The 25,144-nt window shown below is 46.8% G+C and overlaps 1 protein-coding gene across 4 annotated transcripts in view; it reads left to right on the plus strand.

Moving 5' to 3' along the window:
- pmepa1 (prostate transmembrane protein, androgen induced 1) overlaps positions 1-25,144 on the plus strand; it is a 32,369-nt gene that overhangs the window by 654 nt on the left and 6,571 nt on the right. For 3 of the 4 annotated variants that reach the window (XM_061220877.1, XM_061220878.1, XM_061220879.1), the window contains exon 2: positions 23,683-23,837. In XM_061220877.1, coding sequence (XP_061076861.1) covers positions 23,683-23,837 — 155 coding nt within the window. Of the gene's footprint in view, positions 1-22,253; positions 22,375-23,682; positions 23,838-25,144 lie in introns of those variants that run through there. The other variant, XM_061220880.1, reaches the window with a different exon arrangement.

Below are 25,144 nucleotides of genomic sequence, written 5' to 3' on the forward strand. Positions count from 1 at the left end.
ACATGTCGTAGGATAACGAATGTGGTCTTGGCACTGAGTATTACTTAAGTGTCGTCATAACAAAGATGACTCCGGTACGAGGCTATACCGAATGTTTAAATATCTCATAATATTAAGATTTCATACAGTACATTAAGATATCTCCTATACACGAAATAAAGATATGTCATACAGACAATTACGTAGGCTATCCATTCAGTTTGGCTCCAGACTTTTAATAGGCTAGACTTTAGACGCAGAATTAACACATACATTTAGTAGTTTTGCTTCTAATCTGTGTCAGGCAGTTTCAGAATATTGAACAAACTTCAGAACCAGCACTTCATTTTATTTATTTATTTAATTGACTTATGTAAGGATTTATTTATTGGGTGGGGGGAGATTTAAAAGTTTGAAATGGTAGGCTACGTTTCATAATTTCTTAACCCCATGTTGCCCCAATCCGACTTGTCCGTTGTACATTTATTATTCACTTGTGTGACTCAACGGATGATTAAATGTGAATAACTTTTCCTAGCGTTTCGGGTTTGTCAATGATTATTAACGTTAAGAAATATGTCTGTCTAGACGTCATATTATGTTATGTATATTGTACTGGGGGTGCAGTTTTAAACGCAAGGTCAAACAACTGCTTTGATTTTTTCATTCCTCTATTAATTCTGAATATTTGCATTTTCTAGTTTCACAAGTATTTCGATAGATTGTGGTTAGAAATGATACGACCTAATATTAATGAAAAGATAATAAATAGTGATTATGGTGTCGCAGCATAATGTTTCCTGTCGTGGACTAAAAGTGGTTTTCTGAACCGAAATCTTTTGTTTCATTCCATGAAAATGATTAATCAATAATGTATTTGTTATTGAATGTTCATTGAACTTTTGGAAGGGTGGCCTTATCATCATGAACTAAAAACAGGTCCTTCAGTGATTTAACTGAAATTAATGAACTATAGTGTTGTCATGAGTACACTGTTATAGGGTATAGGGTATAGGGTGTAGTGTGTTATTTTGTAATATAATGTGTAGTGTAGTGTATAGTGTTATATAATGTAATCTCAGTTGTTTTCTAGCCAGAAAGCAAGGGAAAAGGGAATTGTCATTTTGTGTGTGTGTGTTTTGTCTCGTAAGATTCCTCTTTTGGCAAGAACGAGTAGAACGAATGTGTTTGCCGATGGATTTATTGTTCAGACACAGCTTTGCGCGGTGGATCTGAGAGAGGAGCAGGGCTGAATTTGTTTGAATGATGCTGTAATTCTGCTAATCTCTGCATGCAATCGCCGAGCTGTGTTTTGACTGTGTTCTGATGGCGGGGATAAAATAAAGTTGCTCTCTTGGTTGATGAGCATGATTTTCCCACACGAGACGCTGACGCGGTTTGATATCTGAGAAAAAGATCTGGACATGTCAAATTCCACAGAGCAGTAGGCTCTCTGTGTGCCTTTCCCTTCTTAAACACTCTGTCTGGGTGCAGTTTCCTCTCCTCCCAAACATTAAAACACTGAAGAAGATTAATGTAAATATTTAGGTGTGTGCCTGTCTGAATTTGTGTCTATGTGTGTGTCTGTCTGCATCTGTGTATATATGTGTGTGTGTGTGTGTGTGTGTGTGTGTGTGTGTGTGTGTTTGTGTAAGTGTGTGTATGTCTGTCTGCGTTTGTGTCTGTCTGTGTCGGTCTGTGTGTCTGTGTCTCTGTGTGTATGTCTGTGTGTGTGTGTGTGTGTGTGTGTGTGTTTCTGTGTGTGTGTGTGTGTCTGTCTGTGTTTCTGTGTGTGTATCTGTCTGTCTGTGTGTGTTTGTCTGTCTGTCTGTGAGTGTGAGAGAGAGAGAGTGAGAGAGACAGAGAGAGATAGACAGAAACAGAAACAGAAACGGACACAGACGCAGACAGTGAGAGAGAGAGAGAGAGAGAGAGAGAGAGAGACAGACAGACAGACAGACAGACAGACAGACAGAGAGAGATAGACAGAAACAGAAACGGACACAGACACAGACAGTGAGAGAGAGAGAGAGAGAGACAGAGAGAGATAGACAGAAACAGAAACGGACACAGACACAGACAGTGAGAGAGAGAGAGAAACAGACAGACAGACAGAGAGAGATAGACAGAAACAGAAACGGACACAGACACAGACAGTGAGAGAGAGAGAGTGAGAGAGACAGAGAGAGATAGACAGAAACAGAAACGGAAACGGACACAGACACAGACAGTGAGAGAGAGAGACAGACAGACAGAGAGAGATAGACAGAAACAGAAACGGACACAGACAAGGAGAGAGATGTAGAGTAGGGGAGTGACAGAGAGGGGAGCAAAGGAGAGAGAGCGAGAGAGTCAGGGTGTTTTATTGTAGAGTACATAATTCCATTTTGGATCATAAAACTCTGTGGTCCTGGGTTCCAAAAAAAATCCCAATTTTGCGAATCATTGTTGGTGTTCAGTTCAGTAATAAATGACAGAAAACAAATAAATGAAATTATCTGGGCGCTTTCAAGCTAATGGGATGGATGTGTTCACGTTGCTAAGATTTGTTAGTTGTTTATAGCCTGCTTATAGTCTGTGTTTTAAAATCCCATTCTTCTGGGGACTGTGAACGCTAAATGGAGAGCAGCCTCGTCTGCTTGAATCTGCTGGTGTTCGGGCACCTAGCGAATTAGCTAGCGGTATGACAAACTGCTTAAAATGGGATTGCGTGAAATTACGACGTTTCCGTAGCTAAAGCCAAGCAGCCAACCGGGGAACATTTGCCTTCAGGTTGGCGATGCTAGCATTTGTGAGCCCAAATGACATGTCAATCCTTTAATACAATGCTTATTGTTTGGAGCATGCTAAATGGTACCATCATTTAAAGGATGCCATATTAAACAAATTAAATGTGTGAAAGACAATGTCTCTTTTGATCAAGTTTGTTGTGCAGGAAGTAATGAACCCTTTTGGGATTTGAAGATCACAACTATGTGATTAGAAGAATGTTCTAAACTGATGTAGCAATCGCTACTGGTAAATGAAAGCAATGGAGTTCTAGAACACTGTCTTAGAATGTTCTGAAAAACGTTGTGAAAAACCTACTCTTCGGAGGGTTAATGTCAACATTTCTTCCAATGCTTCATTTGATAAACAAGAACAATGCAATGGAAAAATGCATGACTAATTCATATGTAAAATTAATTGAATTGCACACTTTCTTCGATTTATATTCCCTGAAAGCTTTAAGGTAGGCTGGTTTATGGTTATTGTGTGAGAAGATATTTGTGATATTGGTTAAGTGGTAGACATCTCTCTTTCTTGCACTGATGGGCAAATGTTCCAGTTGTCTGCGTTTTTTTTATCACTGTCAGTGGGAGCTACACAAAGAATGCATAGCCAGCTGCTTCAGTAGGGCTGTGTTTCAGTAGGGCTCTTTCAGCAGAGCTGTGTTTTAGTAGGGCTGTGTTTCAGTAGGGCTCTTTCAGTAGAGCTGTGTTTTCATATGGCTGTGTTTCAGTAGGGCTCTTTCAGCAGGGCTGTGTTTCAGTAGGGCTCTTTCAGCAGAGCTGTGTTTCAGTAGGGCTCTTTCAGCAGAGCTGTGTTTTCGTATGGCTGTGTTTCAGTAGAGCTCTTTCAGCAGAGCTGTGTTTCAGTAGGGCTGTGTTTCAGTAGGGCTCTTTCAGCAGAGCTGTGTTTCAGTAGGGCTGTGGTTCAGTACGGCTCCTTCAGTAGGGCTCCTTCAGTTGGGCTCTTTCAGTAGGGCTGTCTTTTACTAGGGCTTTTTCAGTAGGTTTGTTTCAGTAGGGCTGTGTTTCAGTAGAGCTGCTTCAGCAGTGCTGTGTTTCAGTAGACCTGAAGAGTTCTCCCTTGCCCTGTGCACTGTTGTGTTTAGTGGGGTAACACTTCCTAACTTTGAAACCACTCCACTTTCTGACTTCCCATCCCCTTTAAGAAGCAGAGTGGTGGTTTGTGTTATCGTCTAGCCTCATGCCACTGACTCAGCCAATCAGAAGCCAGACCACCCAGACAAGCTCAGCTTGTGTTGCTCCTCCCCTTTAAAAAGGCAGGAACCAAATCTGCTCCTAATTAAAGGGAAGTGTGTGTGTGTATGTGTGTGTATTCGTGTGTCTTGGTTTGAGTGTGTGAATGTGTGTGCGCTTGTAATAGTGAGTGTTGTTTTGAATGTGTGTGTGTGTGTGTGTGTGCGTGTGTGTCTGTGTGTGTGTGTGTGTGTGTGTGTGTGTGTGTGTGTGTGTGTGCGTGTGTGTGTGAGAGAGAGTTTGTGTTTGTGTGTGGTATTGTGCTGTGTAATTTGAGAGTCTGGTGTGGAGGCATGGGGATTTTAATGGTGTGTTGGGGATTTGAATGTCCAGCTGTGTGTTAAGCAGCCAGGCTGTGGCTCAGGCCAGCGCATTGTGCTGGATAATTACTAGCTGAACCTTTACTCACCATCCCGACAGCCATGACATCATCCGTAACAGTCATCGCACCGTCATCGCAGACAACACGCAGGCTGTCAGTGCTCACCCTGAGGAAAGGATCTGAAAGTGGGTGGGTAGGCCTGGGTGGATGTGAAAATGTATTCCCATTCTTTCACACTGAACCCCCTCCCCCCATTCCCTCTCAAACCCCTGTGGAGCCCTCCACCCACTGTCCCACTGTTGAGTGTTAGCAAGTGTAGAGGAGTGTTAGCATGTTTGGGGGAGTGTTAGCATGTTTGGGGGAGTGGTAGCATGTTTGGGGGAGTGTTAGCATGTGCAGTGGAGTGTTAGCATGTTTAGAGGAGTCTTAGCATGTTTAGAGGAGTCTTAGCATGTGTGGAGGAGTGTTAGCATGTGCAGAGGAGAGTTAGCATGTGCAGAGGAGTCTCAGCATGTGTGGAGGAGTGTCAGCATTAGAGGAGGAATGCTAGCATGTGTAGAGGAGTGTTAGCATGTTCGGAGGAGTGTTAGCATGTTTGGAGGAGTGTTAGCATGTTCGGTTGAGTATTAGCATGTTCGGTGGAGTGTTAGAACGTGTAGAGGAGGGAGAGGAGAGTTATCATCCATGGATGAGCATTAGCTGCAGTAGTGTGTGTTTTGCCTGTGTGAAACTCTTCGAGTTCTAGACTGTCCAGGGGTTGACCCCACGGACACACATGCACATACGCGCGCACACGCATGCAAACATGTGCACACACGCGCAGACGTGCACACAGACAGACTCTCCGTCTGGGAATTTTTATGACCAGGGATCCATATCAGCACTGACACATGTTCCAGCCAGGCTGTTTATCCGTCATCTGCATGTCTGTCTGCCACTGGTACCTGTATCTACACAGCTACACCACACTCAGCGCACACTACACAACTGTGATCTAGTACAGTGTTACCACACACAGCTACACCACACTCAGCGCACACTACACAACTGTGATCTAGTACAGTGTTAGCACACACAGCTACACCACACTCAGTGCACACTACACAACTGTGATCTAGTACAGTGTTACCACACACAGCTACACCACACTCAGCGCACACTACACAACTGTGATCTAGTACAGTGTTACCACACACAGCTACACCGCACTCAGCGCACACTATACAACTGTGATCTAGTACAGTGTTACCACACACAGCTACACCACACTCAGCGCGCACTATACAACTGTGATCTAGTACAGTGTTACCACACACAGCTACACCACACTCAGCGCGCACTACACAACTGTGATATAGTACAGTGTTACCACTCACAGCTACACCACACTCAGCGCACACTACACAACTGTGATCTAGTACAGTGTTACCACACACAGCTACACCACACTCAGCGCACACTACACAACTGTGATCTAGTACAGTGTTACCACACACAGCTACACCACACTCAGCGCACACTATACAACTGTGATCTAGTACAGTGTTAGCACACACAGCTACACCACACTCAGCGCACAGTACACAACTGTGATCTAGTACAGTGTTAGCACACACAGCTACACCACACTCAGCGCACACTACACAACTGTGATCTAGTACAGTGTTATCACACACAGCTATGGCAGTGCATTGAGCTGTCCTCCGGTATAGCCTGGGCAGTACTTCTGCCTGTTATTTCACACACCCCAAACATAGGCACTCCCCTATCCCGTTAGGAGTAGGAGGAGGAGGAGGGGGGTTGTGGGGGGGGACTGAGCCTGGCACTCCCCCCCGGCACTCCTATTTAACGTCCTCCATTTTCCTTCCTCTTTCCGCGTTTGTGTACCGACGCGCTGACCACGCCGCTGCGGCCAAGCCGCCGCGCGCAGCTGCTCCGTGGGGCCTGTGTGAGCCCGGACTGTTTTTAGCTCCGCGCGGGGGCCTGCCCGCCCCTCTTGGCCGGCGTTCAGAATATTAAGACTCCTGCTCTGCCGCGTCCTCCCCAGCTGAGGCGGAGGATTACTGCAGCAAACGGTCCTCAGGAGTAACAGTGTCCCCGGGAGCAATGTGTGTGTGTGCAGAGGGAGTGCTCTGGGCTGCTCACACACGCCGGACTCCCCCTTCAGGCCCCTGTAAGGGAGGGAAACGAAAAACAGACGCTGGCATGTTTTGACATTGGGCAGGGCCTGTGGTGTGGGGTGCATTACATGTACAGACAGACAGAAATGGTGCAGAGTGGGTTACTGTATGGACCGACGGACAGGCAGACAGGCAGACAGACAGACATGGCGTTGAGCGTGTTACTGTGACCCGGAGCGTGATAAGGGCGGAGCGCTTTGACAAAGGCATCTTTGATGTGCAATCTGCTGTCTGCAATCTTTCAAAACAATGCCCTCAGACTGCATGTGAGTGTTTTGAATCCTTTCTATTGTTGAGAGAATGTTCTGGATAAAACCTAATGAGTGAAATGTGTACAGGGGCAGGGCACTCTTTAACCCCTGAGATGGGCCCTGTCTGTGAGTTAGTGTAGGCCTCTTTAACCCCTGAGATGGGCCCTGTCTGTGAGTTAGTGTAGGCCTCTTTAACCCCTGAGATAGGCCCTGTCTATGAGTTAGTGTAGGCCTCTTTAACCCCTGAGTTAGGCCCTGTCTGTGAGTTAGTGTAGGCCTCTTTAACCCCTGAGTTAGGCCCTGTCTGTGAGTTAGTGTAGGCCTCTTTAACCCCTGAGTTAGGCCCTGTCTGTGAGTTAGTGTAGGCCTCTTTAACCCCTGAGTTAGGCCCTGTCTGTGAGTTAGTGTAGGCCTCTTTAACCCCTGAGTTAGGCCCTGTCTGTGAGTTAGTGTAGGCCTCTTTAACCCCTGAGTTAGGCCCTGTCTGTGAGTTAGTGTAGGCCTCTTTAACCCCTGAGTTAGGCCCTGTCTGTGAGTTAGTGTAGGCCTCTTTAACCCCTGAGATAGGCCCTGTCTGTGAGTTAGTGTAGGCCTCTTTAACCCCTGAGTTAGGCCCTGTCTGTGAGTTAGTGTAGGCCTCTTTAACCCCTGAGTTAGCCCTGTCTGTGACTCAATGGAGTCCTCTTTAACCGCTGAGTTAGGCCCTGTCTGTGACTCCGTGCAGTCCTCCTTAACCCCTGAACCCTGTGTAAAATGATATACAGTGCCCTCCATAACGTTTGGGACAAAGGCCCATTATATCTTCATTTGCCTGTGTACGTATATGTATAAAAATGCCCTTTATTAAAATCTGACAGTGTGCACTTCAACCACATGTGTTTTTGTCATTACAGATCTTAAATTGTGGAGAACAGAGGCTAATCAATAAATGATAGGTCTTTGTCCCAAACATTATGGAGGGCGCTGCATATCTTATTTTTGGTAATGTATGCATTGTGAAGGTTATACCTGTCACACTATGTGGATTTTAGTACTTTCTGGGAAGTTAAATGCAAGATGCACCCTTGCGCTGCCTTGACCTTAACTGCAGCCAATCACACACTGCCCTGACCTTCATCCACAGCCAATCACACACTGCCCTGAATGAACCAGCTGTTTGTCTTGTAGCAAAGTTGTCACTCATTAGGGGGAGGTTCTCCCTCTATAAATACCCCCCCCCCCCCCCCCCCCGCCCCCCACACACACAGTAACCTCCCTCCCCTCCTTCTCCCGCCATCCACTCTATAATTCTCTCAGGATATCACAGGGGTCTCCTCTATTTTTACACCCCCCCCATTGCTCGGCTCTCTCTCCTCGCCATTTACATACTAACCCCATTGGCCCCCGAGCCCCAGTCTTGGGCCCCAGGACCCCCGGCTCTCTCACAGAGAAGTTCCCTGCTCTTCCCAGGCTTCCAGGGTCTCGTCCTCTTGACTCGCAGTACTCCCGCACAGCCACAGCAGCAAGCTGGCCATTTCCTGAATGATCCGGGAATGTTGACTTTTCCGACCTTAAATGCCTCTGACACAGGCCACTTGGGCATGTCGTGAGCACACGCGCGTCACAAGCTTTTACGCTCTCTGCCTGCTGACGGCAGCAGTTCAGCAATCAACCTAAATGCTACTGGCTCCCAGAGATATTTTGGGTCTGAAAATTATTTAAATAATAATTTCAACCCTGATTAATCGAGGAACAATATTTGCATCCTTGCCTGGGTGTTTTAACCCAGACACTCTCTCTCCACCAACCTACTGGGTCCCAGTCATGTAGATTAACCACTAGGCTACAGGCTGCCCCATGTAGCCTGACTACCATTTAGCCGTTTCTTGACATGCAGTTCTGTGTCAAAACGCCAAGCCTACATTTGAGGCCTACAGAGTCTGAAAGGGAAGGCTGCTGCATTGCTGTCTACATTTTTAGAAGTGAGCTCCCACTGAAGGTAGCGTCCTAACCTCAAAAGGCAACAAATTAGGGAGACACTTTAAAGGCAGGATGACATCACAGAAAAGTAACATGATTACTGGCAAGATTGCTCACCGAGGCTTAAAAACATCATACATTCCATATCTGTGTATTGAATAATTGAAATTTATTTTAAAAAAATGTAACTACAACAAATTATTGACTTCAGCGTTGCTCACACTTGTAAAAGAGCTCCTCCACTGCTGCCATTTCCCTGTTAGCAGAATTATTTTTATTTTAGCTGAAGTGAGAAGCCTGAAGTTATTGGAACAACCCATGGGAGATCCTACCTGAGGCACTGAATGCAGCCTTCAAATTTAAATAAGGGTCCCTAGGACGATGCGTTTTTGTTTATTTTGGTTTGCCTTCGAAGGACGAGTGTGCAAAATAGTCAAAGGCTGCCTTTAAATGCCGACGCTTTAATGCAGCGGCCTTCTGTTGGAGACACAGCCAGCGTTAAAGAATGCTCGAGAAACAGCAGAGTTTCTTCCAGAATATTTACTTCAGGAAATGCAGATTTTTCGATGGCACAACATTTTCAAAACCACAACCGGAGGCAGAGGACTTGAGTATGTCATAAGCGCTCACACATCAAGAGATTTTTACAACTGATAAGAGGAGATGATGTTTAGTAATAAAGCCAAATAATAGCAACCAATGGAGATATTTAGGGTGAAAATCAGTGTGGAAATCTTTGGTGGACATGTGACTGCGGAACTGACACCTAAAGCCCAGATTGGAGAAGAACTGCCACAGCAGACCAGTCCAAACCAGTTTTCATTTTTTTTTTTAAACTGTAATGTATGGTCCACATCAAAATAACAGCTAACAAATGGCTGTTTCCATAACAACGTGCTGGTTGAGTGGATCCGTCCTGTCTTAAACTCTGGACTGAAGATTTGATTCCTCGGATCTTGGAGCTGTCAGCAGACGTTCGAAAACTGGGAAGATCAGGTGGAAGCAATCAGACCTGGGTCAAATTGTTTTGGATTCAAATACTCTCCTACGCTTTACAGAGCTTAGAGCGTAATCCCTGTCTTCTGGTCCTTCTTCTTGGTTGCCTCAATTACACCTGGCAAGAGAAGTTGGAATGCAAGAAAATAATTTGACTCCAAAACAATTGGCTATTTTACCCAGGTCTAGAAGGAACGTGCTTCTTTAAAAGCTGATGAAACCATCAGGTACTGAGCCTTGCACAGGTTAATTTCAGGAACAGGCAGGAAGTACAGAGTGACCAGACCGAATCCCTTCAAAATGTCCTCACAGATATCCCTCGCATTCATGTTTCAGCTTGCCCGCCCTGACTCTAAACAGTGGCTGAGAAATGAGTAAATATCTGCAGTGTGCTAGCGTCTTTCTGAACGAAGATAAGTTTATAGGCACCAAGCTTTTGTACAGGAAGTGGTGTTAGCACGTCTTCCTTGGAGCAGTGTAGCTTGCACTTGGGAACCCAGGGGGAAAGTTCAGATGGAGAACTTGTAAAACCTTGCCTGTAAAATACTGCTTGCAGACTAAAAGCATACTGCTACAAACGTTTCTGAGAAACCGCTGTATGCTGCCTTCTCCAATATTGTTGCAGTGTTAGTTCCCCCATTCACCCAGTTGTGCTGTTGTAAGTAAATGCAGATTATGCAGGCGTGTGTATGGTTAGTCTGTCTGTAGTGTATGGTGTGTGTGTGTGTGTGTGTGGTGTGTGTGGTTGGTTTGTGTTGTGTGTGGTGTGTGTATGATTAGTGTTTAGAGTGCGTGTGTGTTTAGTGTGTGGCGTGTATATGGTTAGTGTGTGTCATGTATGGTTAGTGTGTGCATAGTGTATGGTGTGTGTATGGTTAGTGTGTAGTTTTTATATTGTGTGTGTGTGGTGTATGGTTAATGTGTAGTGTTTATAGTGTGTGTATGGTTAGTGTGTAGTGTTTATATTGTGTGTGTGTGTGTGTGTGTGTGTGTGTGTGTGTGTCAATGGCAGCTGGTTGAATGCTAGAGGACTGCAGGCAGGAAGCAGCAGCAGCTGCCTGCATGTACAGACAGGAAAAGGACGGAAAGAGCAGCCAGTCCTCACACAAGCCAGGGATCAAAACAAACTAGATCCGGCCAGCCTCTGCTTCAACACACTTACAGACGTCTAGCCCTGATGCACAGACATCACTAAACATGTTCTCCGTTTGTTTCTGTTCACTGAGGTAGTTGGGGGGGGGGGGGGTGTGTAATTTTTTCCCCTCTTTTAGCTGAAAGGGCTACTTCAGATTTCCCCAGTAGTCACCAATTTCTTTTTTCTTTTGTCTAAGCAGTCGTTGGATTGGTTAAATAATATGTACATGTTTGGTTGCGCTCTGGCGCTGTGCATTCTGGTTCCATTGAAACAGGCCATATTTCTGCCTGTCCCACACCCATTCCCATTCATTGTCTTAAGAATTCAGATTTATGCTAATAAAATTTAGCATAAGAAACCACTGTTACACAGGGTCTGCAAGGAGATGGGGGGTCGGGAGGTTTCCCAGCAACTCGGCTGCTTCTGAGCGCTGAGGGTCAGGGGTTAAAGGTCAGGGGTTAAAGGGAGGTAGTTCATTGTCAGTGCGGCTGGGTGGGTCGGGGGTGTGGGGAAAGCTATTGTTCCTCCCGTTTAACTCTACCCCCCCCCCCCCCGTCAGACACACCACCTCTCATCAGACGAATGATTGTTGTCTGTCTTCAAGTCAGACTGTCTTTTTTTGCCAAAAAAGGCCCCAACCCCCCTTGAGACAGATTGTAATTCATGTTCTGTTTGAAAGTGAATGTTACTGTGTTTGCCTCCAACAACTTAGGGTGCTGATAATAATAATAATAATAATAATAATAATAATAATAATAATAATAATAATATAAATATTATTATTATTATTATTAGTGTTATTATTGAATCATTTTAGTTTTCATGCAGTGTTCTAAAAGCTCTTTAAAGGACTCGGCAGACATTATTAAAAGGCAATGGAATATGGACATGAAGATGAGACATAAGTCAAAGGACCAATGGACATAAGGTAAAATACCCAGTTGTGTACGACAGCCGGTTTTGTAGCTGTGTGGTCCTAGAGTAGAGTTTGCTCCTGGGAAGCAGCCCTCTGGTGACACTGCGAGGCTCTGAAATAGTTTGTCTGGCCTATGTCTGGCCTGTGTCTGGCCTGTGTCTGGCCTGTGTCTGGCCTGTGTCTGGCCTGTGTCTGGCCTGTGTCTGGCCTGTGGCTGTTTTCTGCCTTACATTTCCGTCTTGTAAGGGGTCATTTTGGAGGGATCTTATTCATAGTTTTGGATTTTGTAGGGATGCCTTTCTCTTGGCAGGGTTTGTGCCATGCAGTTTCTTCTTTGTTATTTCCCAGCCATTGGTGCTCACTGGGACATACAAACACAAACATTTTTGTATCCTTCTCCTAATCTCTGCTTTCTTCTAACTTTATCCCTGACTTGGGTCGCAATATCTTGCCCTGAACAGCACCCTGGGGGCAGAGCATTGTGTAAAAGGGTAATCTTGTGTTGTAATGTCACGTCTGCATGTTTGATAATCAATCAGTGGGTAAAAACAGCCTTGTATATTGAATTAAGCTCCCAGTCAATTCAATGTTGTGGTTAGTGTGATTGTCTCTCATGCAGGAGACCAGGGTTCAAAGCTCAACTGTTCCTTTTTTTCCCCTCTTTGTTTTGCTAACTTTTAATATTATACAATAAAAAAATTATATTTTTCAACTCCGTCCAGGGGGTTTTGGGGTAGAACAGAGTTTGCTTCAGTAGTAAAATCGAGCAGTTAGTCAGTCTGTGCCCCAGGGTGCTGCAGTGCCCCTGACTTGCCCAGAAAGCTCCTTGGTGTTCATAGCTTTCAGATAGATATCTGTCCAATGGTGCTCCCAACTGTGGGTGTTTTTATCCGTAAAACATCAATCAAAAGCAAGTATATAGTCACTTTTCATGGCATGCCAGCTCAGTGTGTGAATAGTAAAGGCGATTTCTGCACCTGCGTAGGTGCACAAGCGTCAAAGGTCAACCTCCATTTTGACTTCACAATCCGCATCAAGAAAATGTCCCATTGTTTGAGGATGTGTGGAGGAGTTTGAATCTGTTCTTTCAATCTGCATCTATGAAAATAACAAGGCCAGATTTTTACAGGCAAAATCTAAAATGTTTGGTTGGCTTTTTTGTTTTGTTTTGGGACAATACTCCGGTTGAAATGTAAATTGTATTGGCTGTACTGAGAAGCTGAACATATTTGCAGCAAACCTGCCCCCTGGGGCTGTGTTTACATAACCGAACACTTCTTTACCCCAGCCACTGACGCAAATTGTCTTTTGTCTGGATTTCTTTCCTCTTGTCTGAGCTTAATCACCTTTTCGGCACACTAGCCTCCATTCGATCTCCATCGGAGAAAAAGGGCTGCCGCAAATTCAAAGCCACTGTGCAAACTTTATTACTTTTCCGCGCCAGTCGCGCTTCGACCTGTTTTTATGTCGTTATCCCACGGTTGATCTTTCGCCGCGGCGGGATAAACTCGAACCGGGCTGTCGAGGTTTGGACAGCGCACCCCCCCCCCCCCGACACCAGGCTTGAGAAGGCTTCGGGATGATTCATCCCCAGCTGTACTGCTGCAGACGAAGAGCCCTTTCGGAGCAGACGTTTCCGCGCCGAATGTTTAAAGGTTTCGTAGCCAGCATAACCCCTGAAAGTAGCGACGACTCCAGCCCGTCATAACACGGGTGATGAATATTGTGCACTTTGCACGGCTCCGCGGGACCCCGGTCTCTGTTTCTGTTAGGGGGGGATTACGCCAGTTCCTGCTGAATCTGGACAGTCCTAAAACTCGCTGGAGGGAGAGGGGCGAGTCCGGAGGGGGCTGCCGGCGATGGGGTGGGTGGGGGGGGGTTTAGGTGGGTCTGCTCACGTCCGCCGGACCCCACCCAAGGGACCAGAGGGGTGACTATTGTTGCCCTCGTCTAGACTGACTGCCGACTCGGGGTCCGGGGGCAGGCAGCAGACAATACGCGCCCCGCTGCCGAATACCAATGTGCACTGGGACCCACAAAGGAGGGGTCCCCCCGAATTCACCCTGGACATGCTGATTGGGGGAGGGAGAGGGTCCCCCCTGCAATGGGGAACAGCTGGGACCATCTCCTTCAGACACAAGCCTCCCCCCACCTCCACAGAGTAGATACATTTGCATAAAACACCCGTCAGAAACACTTGGGGGGGGGGGGGGACTGCCCAGTAATTGTTGAACTAGCCTACATTTCTTGAATGTTTGATTGATTTTACGAATATCAGTATGTAAGAATGATGAAAATTGATCAATTGCTTTATTTAGGGCAATGGAAGTAGAGCTCAAACCCTTAGTCAGCATAATGGCACAGAAGGTCAATACATCAGAATCTGCACAGGCGTAACTACACTGGCCTTTTAATGGTAAATCATGGCTCGGGTTAGGACTAGGAAGTGGCTTTTCTGTTTAGCATAAGCTAGTTAGGCGATAACTGTGATGTTCTGTGGAAAATAAATGTAGGCTTGCGGTAAACGTCTCCAGAGAGCAGTTGGCAAGGCTGAGCGAAGAGGCTAAAGACCGGCCGCACGTTCTGTTCCGATGTGTTTAGCTTGTGTTGTTTTAGTCTCGCTGTCATGGTGATGGTGCTTGCGTTTAAGGTAATTTTTGTCAGGCTCTTTCCCTGATTCTATTTTTCCACTTCGCGAGGTATTGGTTTTGATTGGCTCGCAGGTTGTTCCTTCGCTGTGACTCACAGCTACAGCACTGTGTCCGGGGTCAGGTCACAAAGTCTTCACTTGGGAAAGGGAGTGTGTTGGTAAGCCCGAGAGAAAGGCATGAGTTCAGAAGGTGAAGTACCCCTCCACCCCCCGCCCTGAATTCGGCTGGACCCGATGGCTCATCGTGTGGGAAGGGGCGGAGCAGGAGGAGCAGACTACATGCGGTACCTCTAAAATAAATGTCCTCAAAACGGTTGAGGCGTAGGCTGTTTTGTAGATGACACAGCAGTGTACACTGTGCAGCCTGTAGTGCATATGAGATGGATAATATCAGATACTATATCTTCTGGTCTGGAAGGGCATCGGTCTCCTCCCTGCATGGGACCAGAGCCACACACACACACACACACACATGCCGGTAGCCCTGAGTGAGGGTATCCCCAGGTTCAGCCTGCGATCCAGAGAGAGGGGCATCAGCAATCCTAGCAGGATGGAAGGTTATTTTCGGGGTCTCTCTTCAATCACCTGCAGGGCTTCCCGACTCTCATGCACGCTCCGTATAAGCCGTCAATGTTTAGCGCAGCCCCTAAAATGCCGGGAACCCTGAAAAGCAAGGATCTCTGCCACGGTGCACCAGCGAGCCGCTTTCACCGAAACGCCGTCTTCCGGCTGGCCTGTCCCGGCAGACCCACGCTCGGCCCTCTGGGAAAGCGATTGGCACTCCCTTCTCTTCCGGAAGCTCCCATTCCCTGTCGGGAGGAGGTGCACTCCTGCACCTGCCTGCGGCCCGTTTCCAGCCCCCGTTCATCCCCCCCGGGCACCTCTCTCCACATCACTCGCCCGAACCGCCCAGTTCTCAGGCTTTTTCCTTTTTTCTTTAATGAGGGTTTTTTTTTTCTTTTTTTTTCTTTTTTTTTCTCCTGTTCGCTTGCTTCCCAGCCATAACCAAATGGGATTCCTGGCGGTGTGGGAGCTGTTTTTCCAGTTTGACTGCGGTCGCTCTCACAGACGATGTTATGTCTAGGGCCGTGTTGAGTCTGTCTGCGAATGCTAGTGACAGGTAGGGCGAGTTTTTCAACGATGTAAGAACATTGACCTGGACTGTTTGTCATGAGGCCCTCGTGCTGGCCGTCGACTGCTCGACCCTGAGAGGTTGTTTGTACGACCGTGGCTGGGCAACAAAGCTTGCTCTCCCGCATTCAGCCTGGAAACGCAGCCACAGAGACTTGTGCGCTCATAACTGGTGCTGTTTGCATTTTATCTCTGACTCTTCTGCCGGGAAGACATCCTGACCCTGGTGTTTTCTCTGAATGTGTATTCGGAAGGATCTAGGTCCTGGTGCTGAGGCTCGGTGCTGAGATAACAAGGCTTTGATGTCCCGTGTTTACACCCAAACTGTTTTGTAATGTTATGTCTGAATTCTCCTGTTTTGGGATTGGTCCTTGTTTGTTCGCAGTACAGAGCTGGTTGATGTTTGTGTGTCTGTGGGTCACTATCCCTGTCTGTGGGTCAGTGCTCACATGTGAACACAGATATAATCTGTGACCGCTTCTTTAGGTACGTGTTTCTAGGACTAGGTAGGACCCCAATACAAGAATACTTTGCCCCCAAACAGCCTGAATTCTTTGCAACGTGGTGCTGGAAACATCCCTCAGAGAATCTGGTCCATGTTGGCATGATGACATCACACAGTTGCTGCAGATTTGTCGGCTGCACATTCATGCTGCGAATCACCCATTCCACCACATCCCAAAGGTGTGTGCGCTATTGAATTGAGATCTGGCAAATGTGGAGGCCATTGGGGTACACTTAACTCATTGTCCTTTTTTGTGGGACCAGCTTGAGATGACATGTGCTTTGTGAGATTCTGCTGGAAGTGGATATCAGAAGACTGTGACCATAAAGGGATGTGCATGTTCAGCAACAATACTCCAGTACACTGTGCCATTTACACCATGCTCAATTTGTATTAAGGAGCCTACATTTGTGCCAAAAAACAACCTTCCCCACACCATTACACCACACATCAGCCGGAACTGTTGACACAAGGCTGGATTCATGTTCTTTAAACCTACCATCTGCAAAAGCAAGATCAGAAATCGAGATTCTTCTGACCAGGTGGTTTTTATTTTTGGTATTTTGGTAAGCCTGTGCCTCAGTGTCCTGTTCTTGGCTGACAGGAGAGGAACCCAGTGTGGTGTTCTGCTGCTGTAGCCCATTCACTTCAAGGTTCGAAATGTTGTGTGTTTGGAGATGCTTTTCTGCATAGCACTGTTGTCTCGAGTGGTTATTTGAGTTATTGCCGCCATCCAGTCTGGCCAGTCTCATCAACGAGCTGTTTTTGCCCACAGAACTGCCGCTCACTGGATGTTTTTAGTTTTTCGCACCATTCTTTGTAAACGCTAGAGACTGTTGTGTGTGAAAATTCCAGGAGATCAGCAGTTTCTGAGTTACTCAATCCATCCCATCTGACACCAGCAATCATTCCACGGTGAAAGTCACTTGGATCACATTTCTTCCCCCATTCTCATGTGTGGTCTGAAGAACAACTGAACCTCTTGACCACGTCTGCAAACTCCTATTCATTGAGTTGCTGCTGCATGATTAGCTGATTACATATTTGCATGAACAAGCTGGTGAACCTAATAAACTGGTGAGTTTGTAAAGGTAACTAAAATGTAGCTGTACCTGATGAATACCTTTAAGTGGTGTTTGGCATAAAGTTGTTAGGGAGTGTTTATTATGGGGTGCAGACCTCTGTTTCCTCATTTGGGCCTGTGAAATTTGGAGAAGTGTGCACGGTGCATTCTCCCATTAAACCGGACCGCCTGGAGAGACTCATCCGGGAACTGCAGGTGACAGGGAGCCCATTTGTTGCTGAGGGATCGGGGAACCTGTTTGTTGCCGCGGCGATGGCTGAGGGACAGGACGCGGTTTGAGACCGGCGCTGACGGTGGATGAGCGAGGCCTGGGAGTGGGAGCTCTCGGAGAGAGGCTGGGTCCCCCAGGCTGGAATAACAACGAGCCCCACCCGGGCCGGCCACAGACACAGCGGATAGCACAGCACACAGCCGCAGACACAGCCGCACACAGCCGCACACAGCCGCAGACACAGCCGCACACAGCACACAGCCGCAGACACAGCCGCAGACACAGCCGCAGACACAGCCGCACACAGCACACAGCCGCAGACACAGCCGCACACAGCACACAGCCGCACACACAGCCGCACACACCACACAGCCGCACACAGCCGCATACACACAGCCACACACAGCCGCACACACCACACAGCCGCACACACCACACAGCCGCACACAGCCGCACACAGCCGCACACGGCCGCACACAGCCGCAGACACAGCGGATAGCACAGCCTGTATTTTCATACCTTTCAGACTGCTGCTGCCCCCAGGCCTCAGGGCACCTCCTCCCCCAGGCCTCAGGCCCTCCCTCCAGGGCTCAAAGGGGAGACTCCATTTACTCAATCAGGGCTCTGCGTGGACTCTAATGAAGTTGCCTTCATTAGTGCTCCCTCTGGGCAGGGAGTGCTGTTAGCCAGGTCTCTTTCACTCTCTGGGTGCTGTTAGCCAGGTCTTTGTCACTCTCTGGGTGCTGTTAGCCAGGTCTGTGTCACACTCTGGGTGCTGTTAGCCAGGTCTGTGTCACTCTCTGGTGTGCTGTTAGCCAGGTCTGTGTCACACTCTGGGTGCTGTTAGCCAGGTCTGTGTCACTCTCTGGGTGCTGTTAGCCAGGTCTGTGTCACTCACTCTCTGAGTGCTGTTAGCCAGGTCTGTGTCACTCTCTGGGTGCTGTTAGCCAGGTCTGTGTCACTCTCTGGTGTGCTGTTAGCCAGGTCTGTGTCACACTCTGGGTGCTGTTAGCCAGGTCTGTGTCACTCTCTGGGTGCTGTTAGCCAGGTCTGTGTCACTCACTCTCTGAGTGCTGTTAGCCAGGTCTGTGTCACTCTCTGGGTGCTGTTAGCCAGGTCTGTGTCACTCACTCTCTGAGTGCTGTTAGCCAGGTCTGTGTCACTCTCTGGGTGCTGTTAGCCAGGTCTGTGTCACTCACTGTCTGGTGTGCTGTTAGCCAGGTCTGTGTCACTCACTCTCTGGGTGCTGTTAGCCAGGTCTGTGTCACTCACTCTCTGGGTGCTGTTAGCCAGGTCTGTGTCACTCTCTGGGTGCTGTTAGCCAGGTCTGTGTCACTCACTCTCTGGGTGTTGTTAGCAGGTCTGTGTCACTTCTAGAACCCCAGGGCTTCTAGAACCCCAGTGCAGTGTGGGGTAGGCTTGTGGAAACCCCTTGGGGTGTGGGGTAGATCTGTAGAACCCGAGTGCAGTGTGAGAGCACTGTAGAACAGTGTGGGGTTGGCATTGTTATGCTTTTCTCTTGCTGTTTTTCTGTTTTTCTGTTGTACAATTACAGTTTTGCTTTAATGCGTAGGCGGAACTTTTTTTAGCAGATCTTCAATTCAAAAGTGATGACTTGGTGTAAATGTCTAATTTTCTTTCAGCAAGAAATTACAGCCAGTTAGCCACTGATTATATTTTCATAAAAGAAATGCAAGTTGATGTTCCACATTTTGTCTGCTGCTCTGACAATGTACCAAACCGTGAAAGTCAAAATGACGGTCGGTACCGAAACCAAGACTTTTGTGCACCATTACAAAAGCCTGCATATTTCATAATATTTCTTCAAGATTAATTACTTAATTTATAACCTTAAAAAAACTTGAATCTTTCACTGTTAATACATTTTTTCTTTTGGAGTTATTATTTTCTATAGTCCTTTTCAGGGAAAATAACATTAAATAAAGATTACTTTGATCATTGGCCTAAATGATTTTGGTTCTTAACCCTTAATTGTCTAAAAGGCATTTTTTATGAGTGGTTTTAACTCCTTAAGTATTGCCCCTTTTCTTAATACAAGCTTGAAAATGACACCCAAAATAAAACACCTACTATTCGTCAACCCTTTAGACTACAGGCATAATTCTGATGTCTTCTGAAAGATAACCCTTTGGGGTTTGTTTTCCAATTTGTGGACTGTTTTGGAGACGACATAGTTGCCGCTGACAGTAGGACAGAGACGTGTAGCTTTCTCCAGAGCAACAGTTCTGGTTTTGTCTAAATTGCACCCCAACTGTACCTTTTTGTGTCGCTGATGTAACCCATCTCTGATGAAAGCTATTGTCTGGGCCTGTTGCTTATATTATCATATTAATTTGTTTCCACCTGGGAAATAAAAAAAAAATAGTGCTTTTGTTTTCGATGCAATACTTGAAATTAAGTTTGGTTGATGTAATCGCACTCCGCGCTGTGCGCGTTTTTTCATTACTGCTTGTACGGATTCCCTTCGCGAGAAACGTGCGCAGACGTCCTGAGAAGTTCAGATGTGTGGTAAATTCTGTAACATTCTACCCACCCCCTTCCACCCAATACATTTCCCCCTATGGATTGGTTTGTATTTCAGCTGACAGCAATTTATCGCAACGTGCTCTTTCTGATTTAAATATGCAAACCGTAAATATTAAGAACCCGCCCCGTCACCACTCTTGTATATTTAACCCTTTTATTTTGTTGTCTCCCAAAGTTCCCACACTTGGGGCGCATTGCGTCTGAAAAAGAGAGAGCTTTGTTGTCTCTCAGCGTTTTTGCCCTGCGCTGCTCGGTCTGCCCTGCGCCGCTTGCTTCTGCTATTGTCATGGAAATCCACGTCCAACCCAGCTGCCCTTCTGGGCAGACAGTTTTACACACTGATATATGCCGTCTACACCCTCCGGGCCTGCTGTCGTACAACCACTCCCTACCACACCAGCGGGGGAAATATAGAGCGTTCCGCTAACTCACACGCACACACCCGCCCTGTCTGGCTGAGTAGCTTGCTGACAGTCACTATCCCAGACTGGCGTGGGGGGTTGCTGCTGACGGGGGTGGGGGCTGGGCCGCGCTGACTTCCCTTTGACTGGAATCTCCCGTGACCCCAACCTTCTTCGTACGGGGTAATGTTTATGGGCCAGCCGTGCTGTCTGGGAAGCGACTGGCGTACGAAACGCGACCTGTTCGGCCTGGCTGCGTTCCAATGACTCGACTGCTTCCTGTCAGCTGGAACTCTGGGAGACTTTCCGCCAGGATACGGCACTGAGCAAACAAAAACGTTCTAAATAAAATCTGAACCATGTAATGAAGTGTTCTTTATTGTTCGTTGGCATGTTTAATATTTATATAAAAGAAGAACGCCTTTTTTATTTTTTGTTTGTTTAAGCAACAGACTGTCAAGACAACTAATTCGCCGTTCTCATGATATTTTCCATTTATGTTTAGTAGCGGTGGTCATTATTCCACTGATGCGTTCTTTTAAGCATACGATGCTCATGTACTTATGAAGAGAGCGTTTTATGTAGTGTCTTCACGGGGATGAACTTTCATGTTCAACCGCGGAGGGAGTAATTATATAGGCTACGTCGACATTCCTTGTTTTGTTTTTTTTTCGTTTTGTTTTTTTAACGCAATGAATGTTGAAAATAAAAATGTATCTTAAACTTGCTGCGAGGCTAAAGATCAGTCGTAGATGAATAACTTCCTTTGCCTGCGTTTCAAATGTGAATTCCACTAGACATTATATTTTTTCCTACAGTTTCAAATCTCTAATATGCAAACGGGCAGCAGTAGAAATGGCCAGACCGGAGACATTTTATTTTCTTATTTTGGCAGACACATATTCTACGGAAATATAAAATGAAATTAAGATACTAAAACATCGTATCATTAGCCATCCAGAGCTGTTTTCTGAAAATATTTATTGATTTTGTGCCATGGTTATAATTTGTTGAAAATATCTAATTGGGATTGGAATTGCTTGTGTTAGATTTTCTTTAGAGTTTTGGGGATGGAAAAGGTCAGTAAATTATTTCAAAAAGAAACCCAGGAAAGGCATTTCGTTTTGTTTCTACACATAAGGGTGTAACCACAGATATCTTAATGCTTTGTATGCAAAATACAAAATGCAGATACCTCCTGAAGAAGTGTATCTGTAAACTACAGTCAAAATGGCAGAGGTGCTGGGGGCACAGAGGGAAGAATCGTACAATTAAAGGGCAGGCAGCTCTACATACATACATACATACATACATGCATACACACATGCGTACATATGTACATTGGATTTTACTACTGACTGTCAAGAACACAACATCTGTTTGCTTCGCTGTGCACCAATGCAAGTTTGGTTTATTTTGGTAATCTTGGGAATTGGCCTGTGTGAAATTCTCAGGGTCATTTGTGTTACAGTGCTGACACTGTTCAGTGCTTTTAGCTTTTATTTGCTGACAGGAACCGAGCACTGACTTCACTCTTTATCTTTTATCCACATAAACCGATCAGTCTCAACTGCTTCAGTCTTATGGGTGCTTCACTCTCTCTCACTCACATTCTCTTTCTCTCAGTCTCACACACACGCTCTTTCTCTCACACTCTCTCTCTCTCACACACTCTCACTCACACTCTTTCTCTCTCACACACTCACTTTCTCTCTCACTCACACTCTCTCTCTCTCTCACACACACACACACTCTCTCATATGTGTCTGGATTTTAGCATAATTTCTCTTCCCTTTCTCACACACACATGACCCTCAACCCCAGGTCCCCCTCCCCCCTCCCCCCTGGCCCCAGGCCCCTCCCCCCCTGTTGTCGTGGGAGGCAGAGAGCAGTCAGCTGTCTGGCAGACTGAGCTTCGCTGCAGACCTGTTGAGCAGCAGCAGCAGCAGTAGTGTGTGTGTGTAGCGTATACCCATGAGCGTGTGTGTGTGTTCTCTTGCCGGCGAGCCTCTTGTTGTAATGAGAAGACTATGCAGCCTCTTCCAGCAGAGGAGCCTCTACCCCCAGGCCCGCTGTGTAGCGGTGAGTCCCCAGACGCTTCCCCCGAAACCCTCTGAAGGGAAAGTGTCTGTTTACAGCGCTGTCTGCCTGCAGCTGAGACTGGGGGCTGTCTAACGACTGCGGCCCCCCAGGGAGAGGGGTAGGGTGGGGGTCACTCCAGCTGGCTGTATCCTGAAATAAAGACTATTTTAATGTTATTTCACAGTAAAACATTCTAGCAAACAATCATTTGCTAGATTGTTTTACATATAACATTGTCATAGTTTGATTGTTTCTCTGTATTTGTTTGTTGGTTGGGGAGGGTTGGCGCTTTCCTGGTGGAGATAATTCGTTTTGAGTTGTGGTTTTGTTGTCTGGTTGGAGGCTTTGGTTTTTTTGTGCTGGTTGTAGCCTGCTTGTGGGCTGGTTGTAGGCGATTGTTTTGTGAGCTGTGTTTCTTTTAGGCTGGTTGTTGGCTGTTAGTTGGCGGTGTTCTTCTGGCTTTTAATTTCAGGGAACACCTTCATAGGCTGTTCATAGGCTGTTCTATTTCATGCTCAGTGACCCTACAATGTATTCTCCTATGGGCCACAGTGAAATGTAATGCCTGTGGAACAGTAACTACGAGGTTGCATGTTTGATTCCCCAGTGGAGCACTGCTGTTGTGCCCGTGAACAAGGTACTTAACCGGAAACTGCCTCCATAAAAAAACCCCAGCTGTATAAACGTTAAATGTTAAAATGTTAAAAGCAGTGTGAGTCACCCGAGCATTTGCTAAATGCTTAAACATGTGTGCACATGATGTAATGCCTGTGTTTGAGAGCATAACTATAATTATACTGTATGTGTTTCTGTGTGTGTGTCCAGTGTGTGTACGTGTGTGTGTGTGTATTGGTGTCTGGGGTGTGTGTGCGCACGCACATATTGGTGTGTGTGTTGCTGTGTATTGTTGTGTGTGCATGTGAGCGTGTGCACGAATTGGTGTGTGTGTGTGTATTGGTGTCTGTATGTGTATTGGTGTGCATATGTTTGTGCATACTTCTTTGTGTTTGTGTATGTGTATTGCGGAATTTGTGTGTTTGTTGGTGTGTGTGTGTGTGTTGACATGCGTGTGTGTGTGTGTGTGTGTGTGTGTGTTTCTGCTGGCTGTGTGCTGTCTGCTGTTAGGCAGGTCACATGGAAAATACAAGGTTTGTTTAAACGCAGAACCCAAAATGCATGCATGCGTGTGTGTGTGTATTGATGTGTGTGCGTGCGTGTGTGTGTGTTGACGTGCGTGTGTGTGTGTGTGCGTGTGTATGTCTGTGTAAGCAGCCCTCTGTAACCTGCTCCTCCTTGTCCTGTCCACAGCCCAGCTGGAGTTTGTGCAGATCCTGCTGATCGTGGTGGTGATGATGGTGATGGTGGTGGTGATCACATGCCTGCTCAACCACTACCGGCTGTCAGCCCGCTCCCTAGCCTCCCGACACAGCCAGGCTCGCAGACAGCGCCTCCCGCAGGCCTCTGTAAGTACTGCACAGGGTCCCATATCAAGCCCTCAGGACTGGTGATTGTCTCTAATGTTGGAAGCTACAATAAAAAAATTTGGCGTATTGATTAGTCAGGTGCTATCACTGTTTGTGTTAATGTGGCCTGTTTTAACGACGTTCGCTCCTAGAACTATAAACCTTCATTTAAATGAGGTCTGTGTGGCTGTTAGCCAGGTCTGAGTGCTTTTAGCCAGGTCTGAGTGCTGTTAGCCAGGTCTGAGTGCTGTTTGGCAGGTCTGTGTCACTCTCTGGGTGCTGTTAGCCAGGTCTGTGTCACTCTCTGGGTGCTGTTAGCCAGGTCTGTGTCACTCTTCTGGTGTGCTGTTAGCCAGGTCTGTGTCACTCTCTGGTGTGCTGTTAGCCAGGTCTGTGTCACTCTCTGGTGTGCTGTTAGCCAGGTCTGTGTCACTCTCTGGGTGCTGTTAGCCAGGTCTGTGTCACTCTCTGGGTGCTGTTAGCCAGGTCTGTGTCACACTCTGGGTGCTGTTAGCCAGGTCTGTGTCACTCTCTGAGTGCTGTTAGCCAGGTCTGTGTCACTCTTCTGGTGTGCTGTTAGCCAGGTCTGTGTCACTCTCTGGTGTGCTGTTAGCCAGGTCTGTCTCGCTCTCTGAGTTCTGTTAACCAGCCCTGAGTTCTGTTGGCGTGGTCTGTGTCGCTCCTAGGGCTGATGGTCTGAGAGGTCTGTCTAACCGCTCCTGACCTCTCCAGTGTGTTCACTGATATTTTTGTGCGATCTTTAGACTGTGTGGACAAAAGCACCTGCTACATGAATGAAATTTAATATCAGTAGAAAAGGAGGTAATTGTTTTCTGCTTTTGTTTTCAGTGAACAGTTACATTTCTAATTCAAATTCAAAAGAGCTTCATATCCAGTCACTGGATATACTAACTGCGGTTATATTTGGTGATAATGTGAGTATACAGGTTAGGCTAATGCCAGAGCATAGCCCAGCCGCTACTCTGCTCTGCGGATGAGCCGCGCTCCCAGTATGCTGGCAGGACCTGGGCTCCCTGTTCTCTGGATGGGTTCAGCGATGACTCACGTGGAAAACACGGGGTTTGTTTAAACGCAGAACCCAAAGTGTGCGGCGGCGTCTCCGGCCTACGGGCGATTCCGCCAGCCGCCACTAAAGCGATGAGTCAGACTCCGGACTCCAGGACACGTCTTGCAGTCTGCCTTCCGAGGAACCGGGGTGTGTGCTGCGATTTCAGGGAAACTTTGTAAGTACTGAACTGCACAGTCGGATGGCACAGCCCTAGTTTTGCTCAGTCGCATTTAAAAAG

This window comes from Conger conger, chromosome 14 (assembly GCF_963514075.1).
Source record: "Conger conger chromosome 14, fConCon1.1, whole genome shotgun sequence".
Taxonomy (NCBI): domain Eukaryota; kingdom Metazoa; phylum Chordata; class Actinopteri; order Anguilliformes; family Congridae; genus Conger; species Conger conger.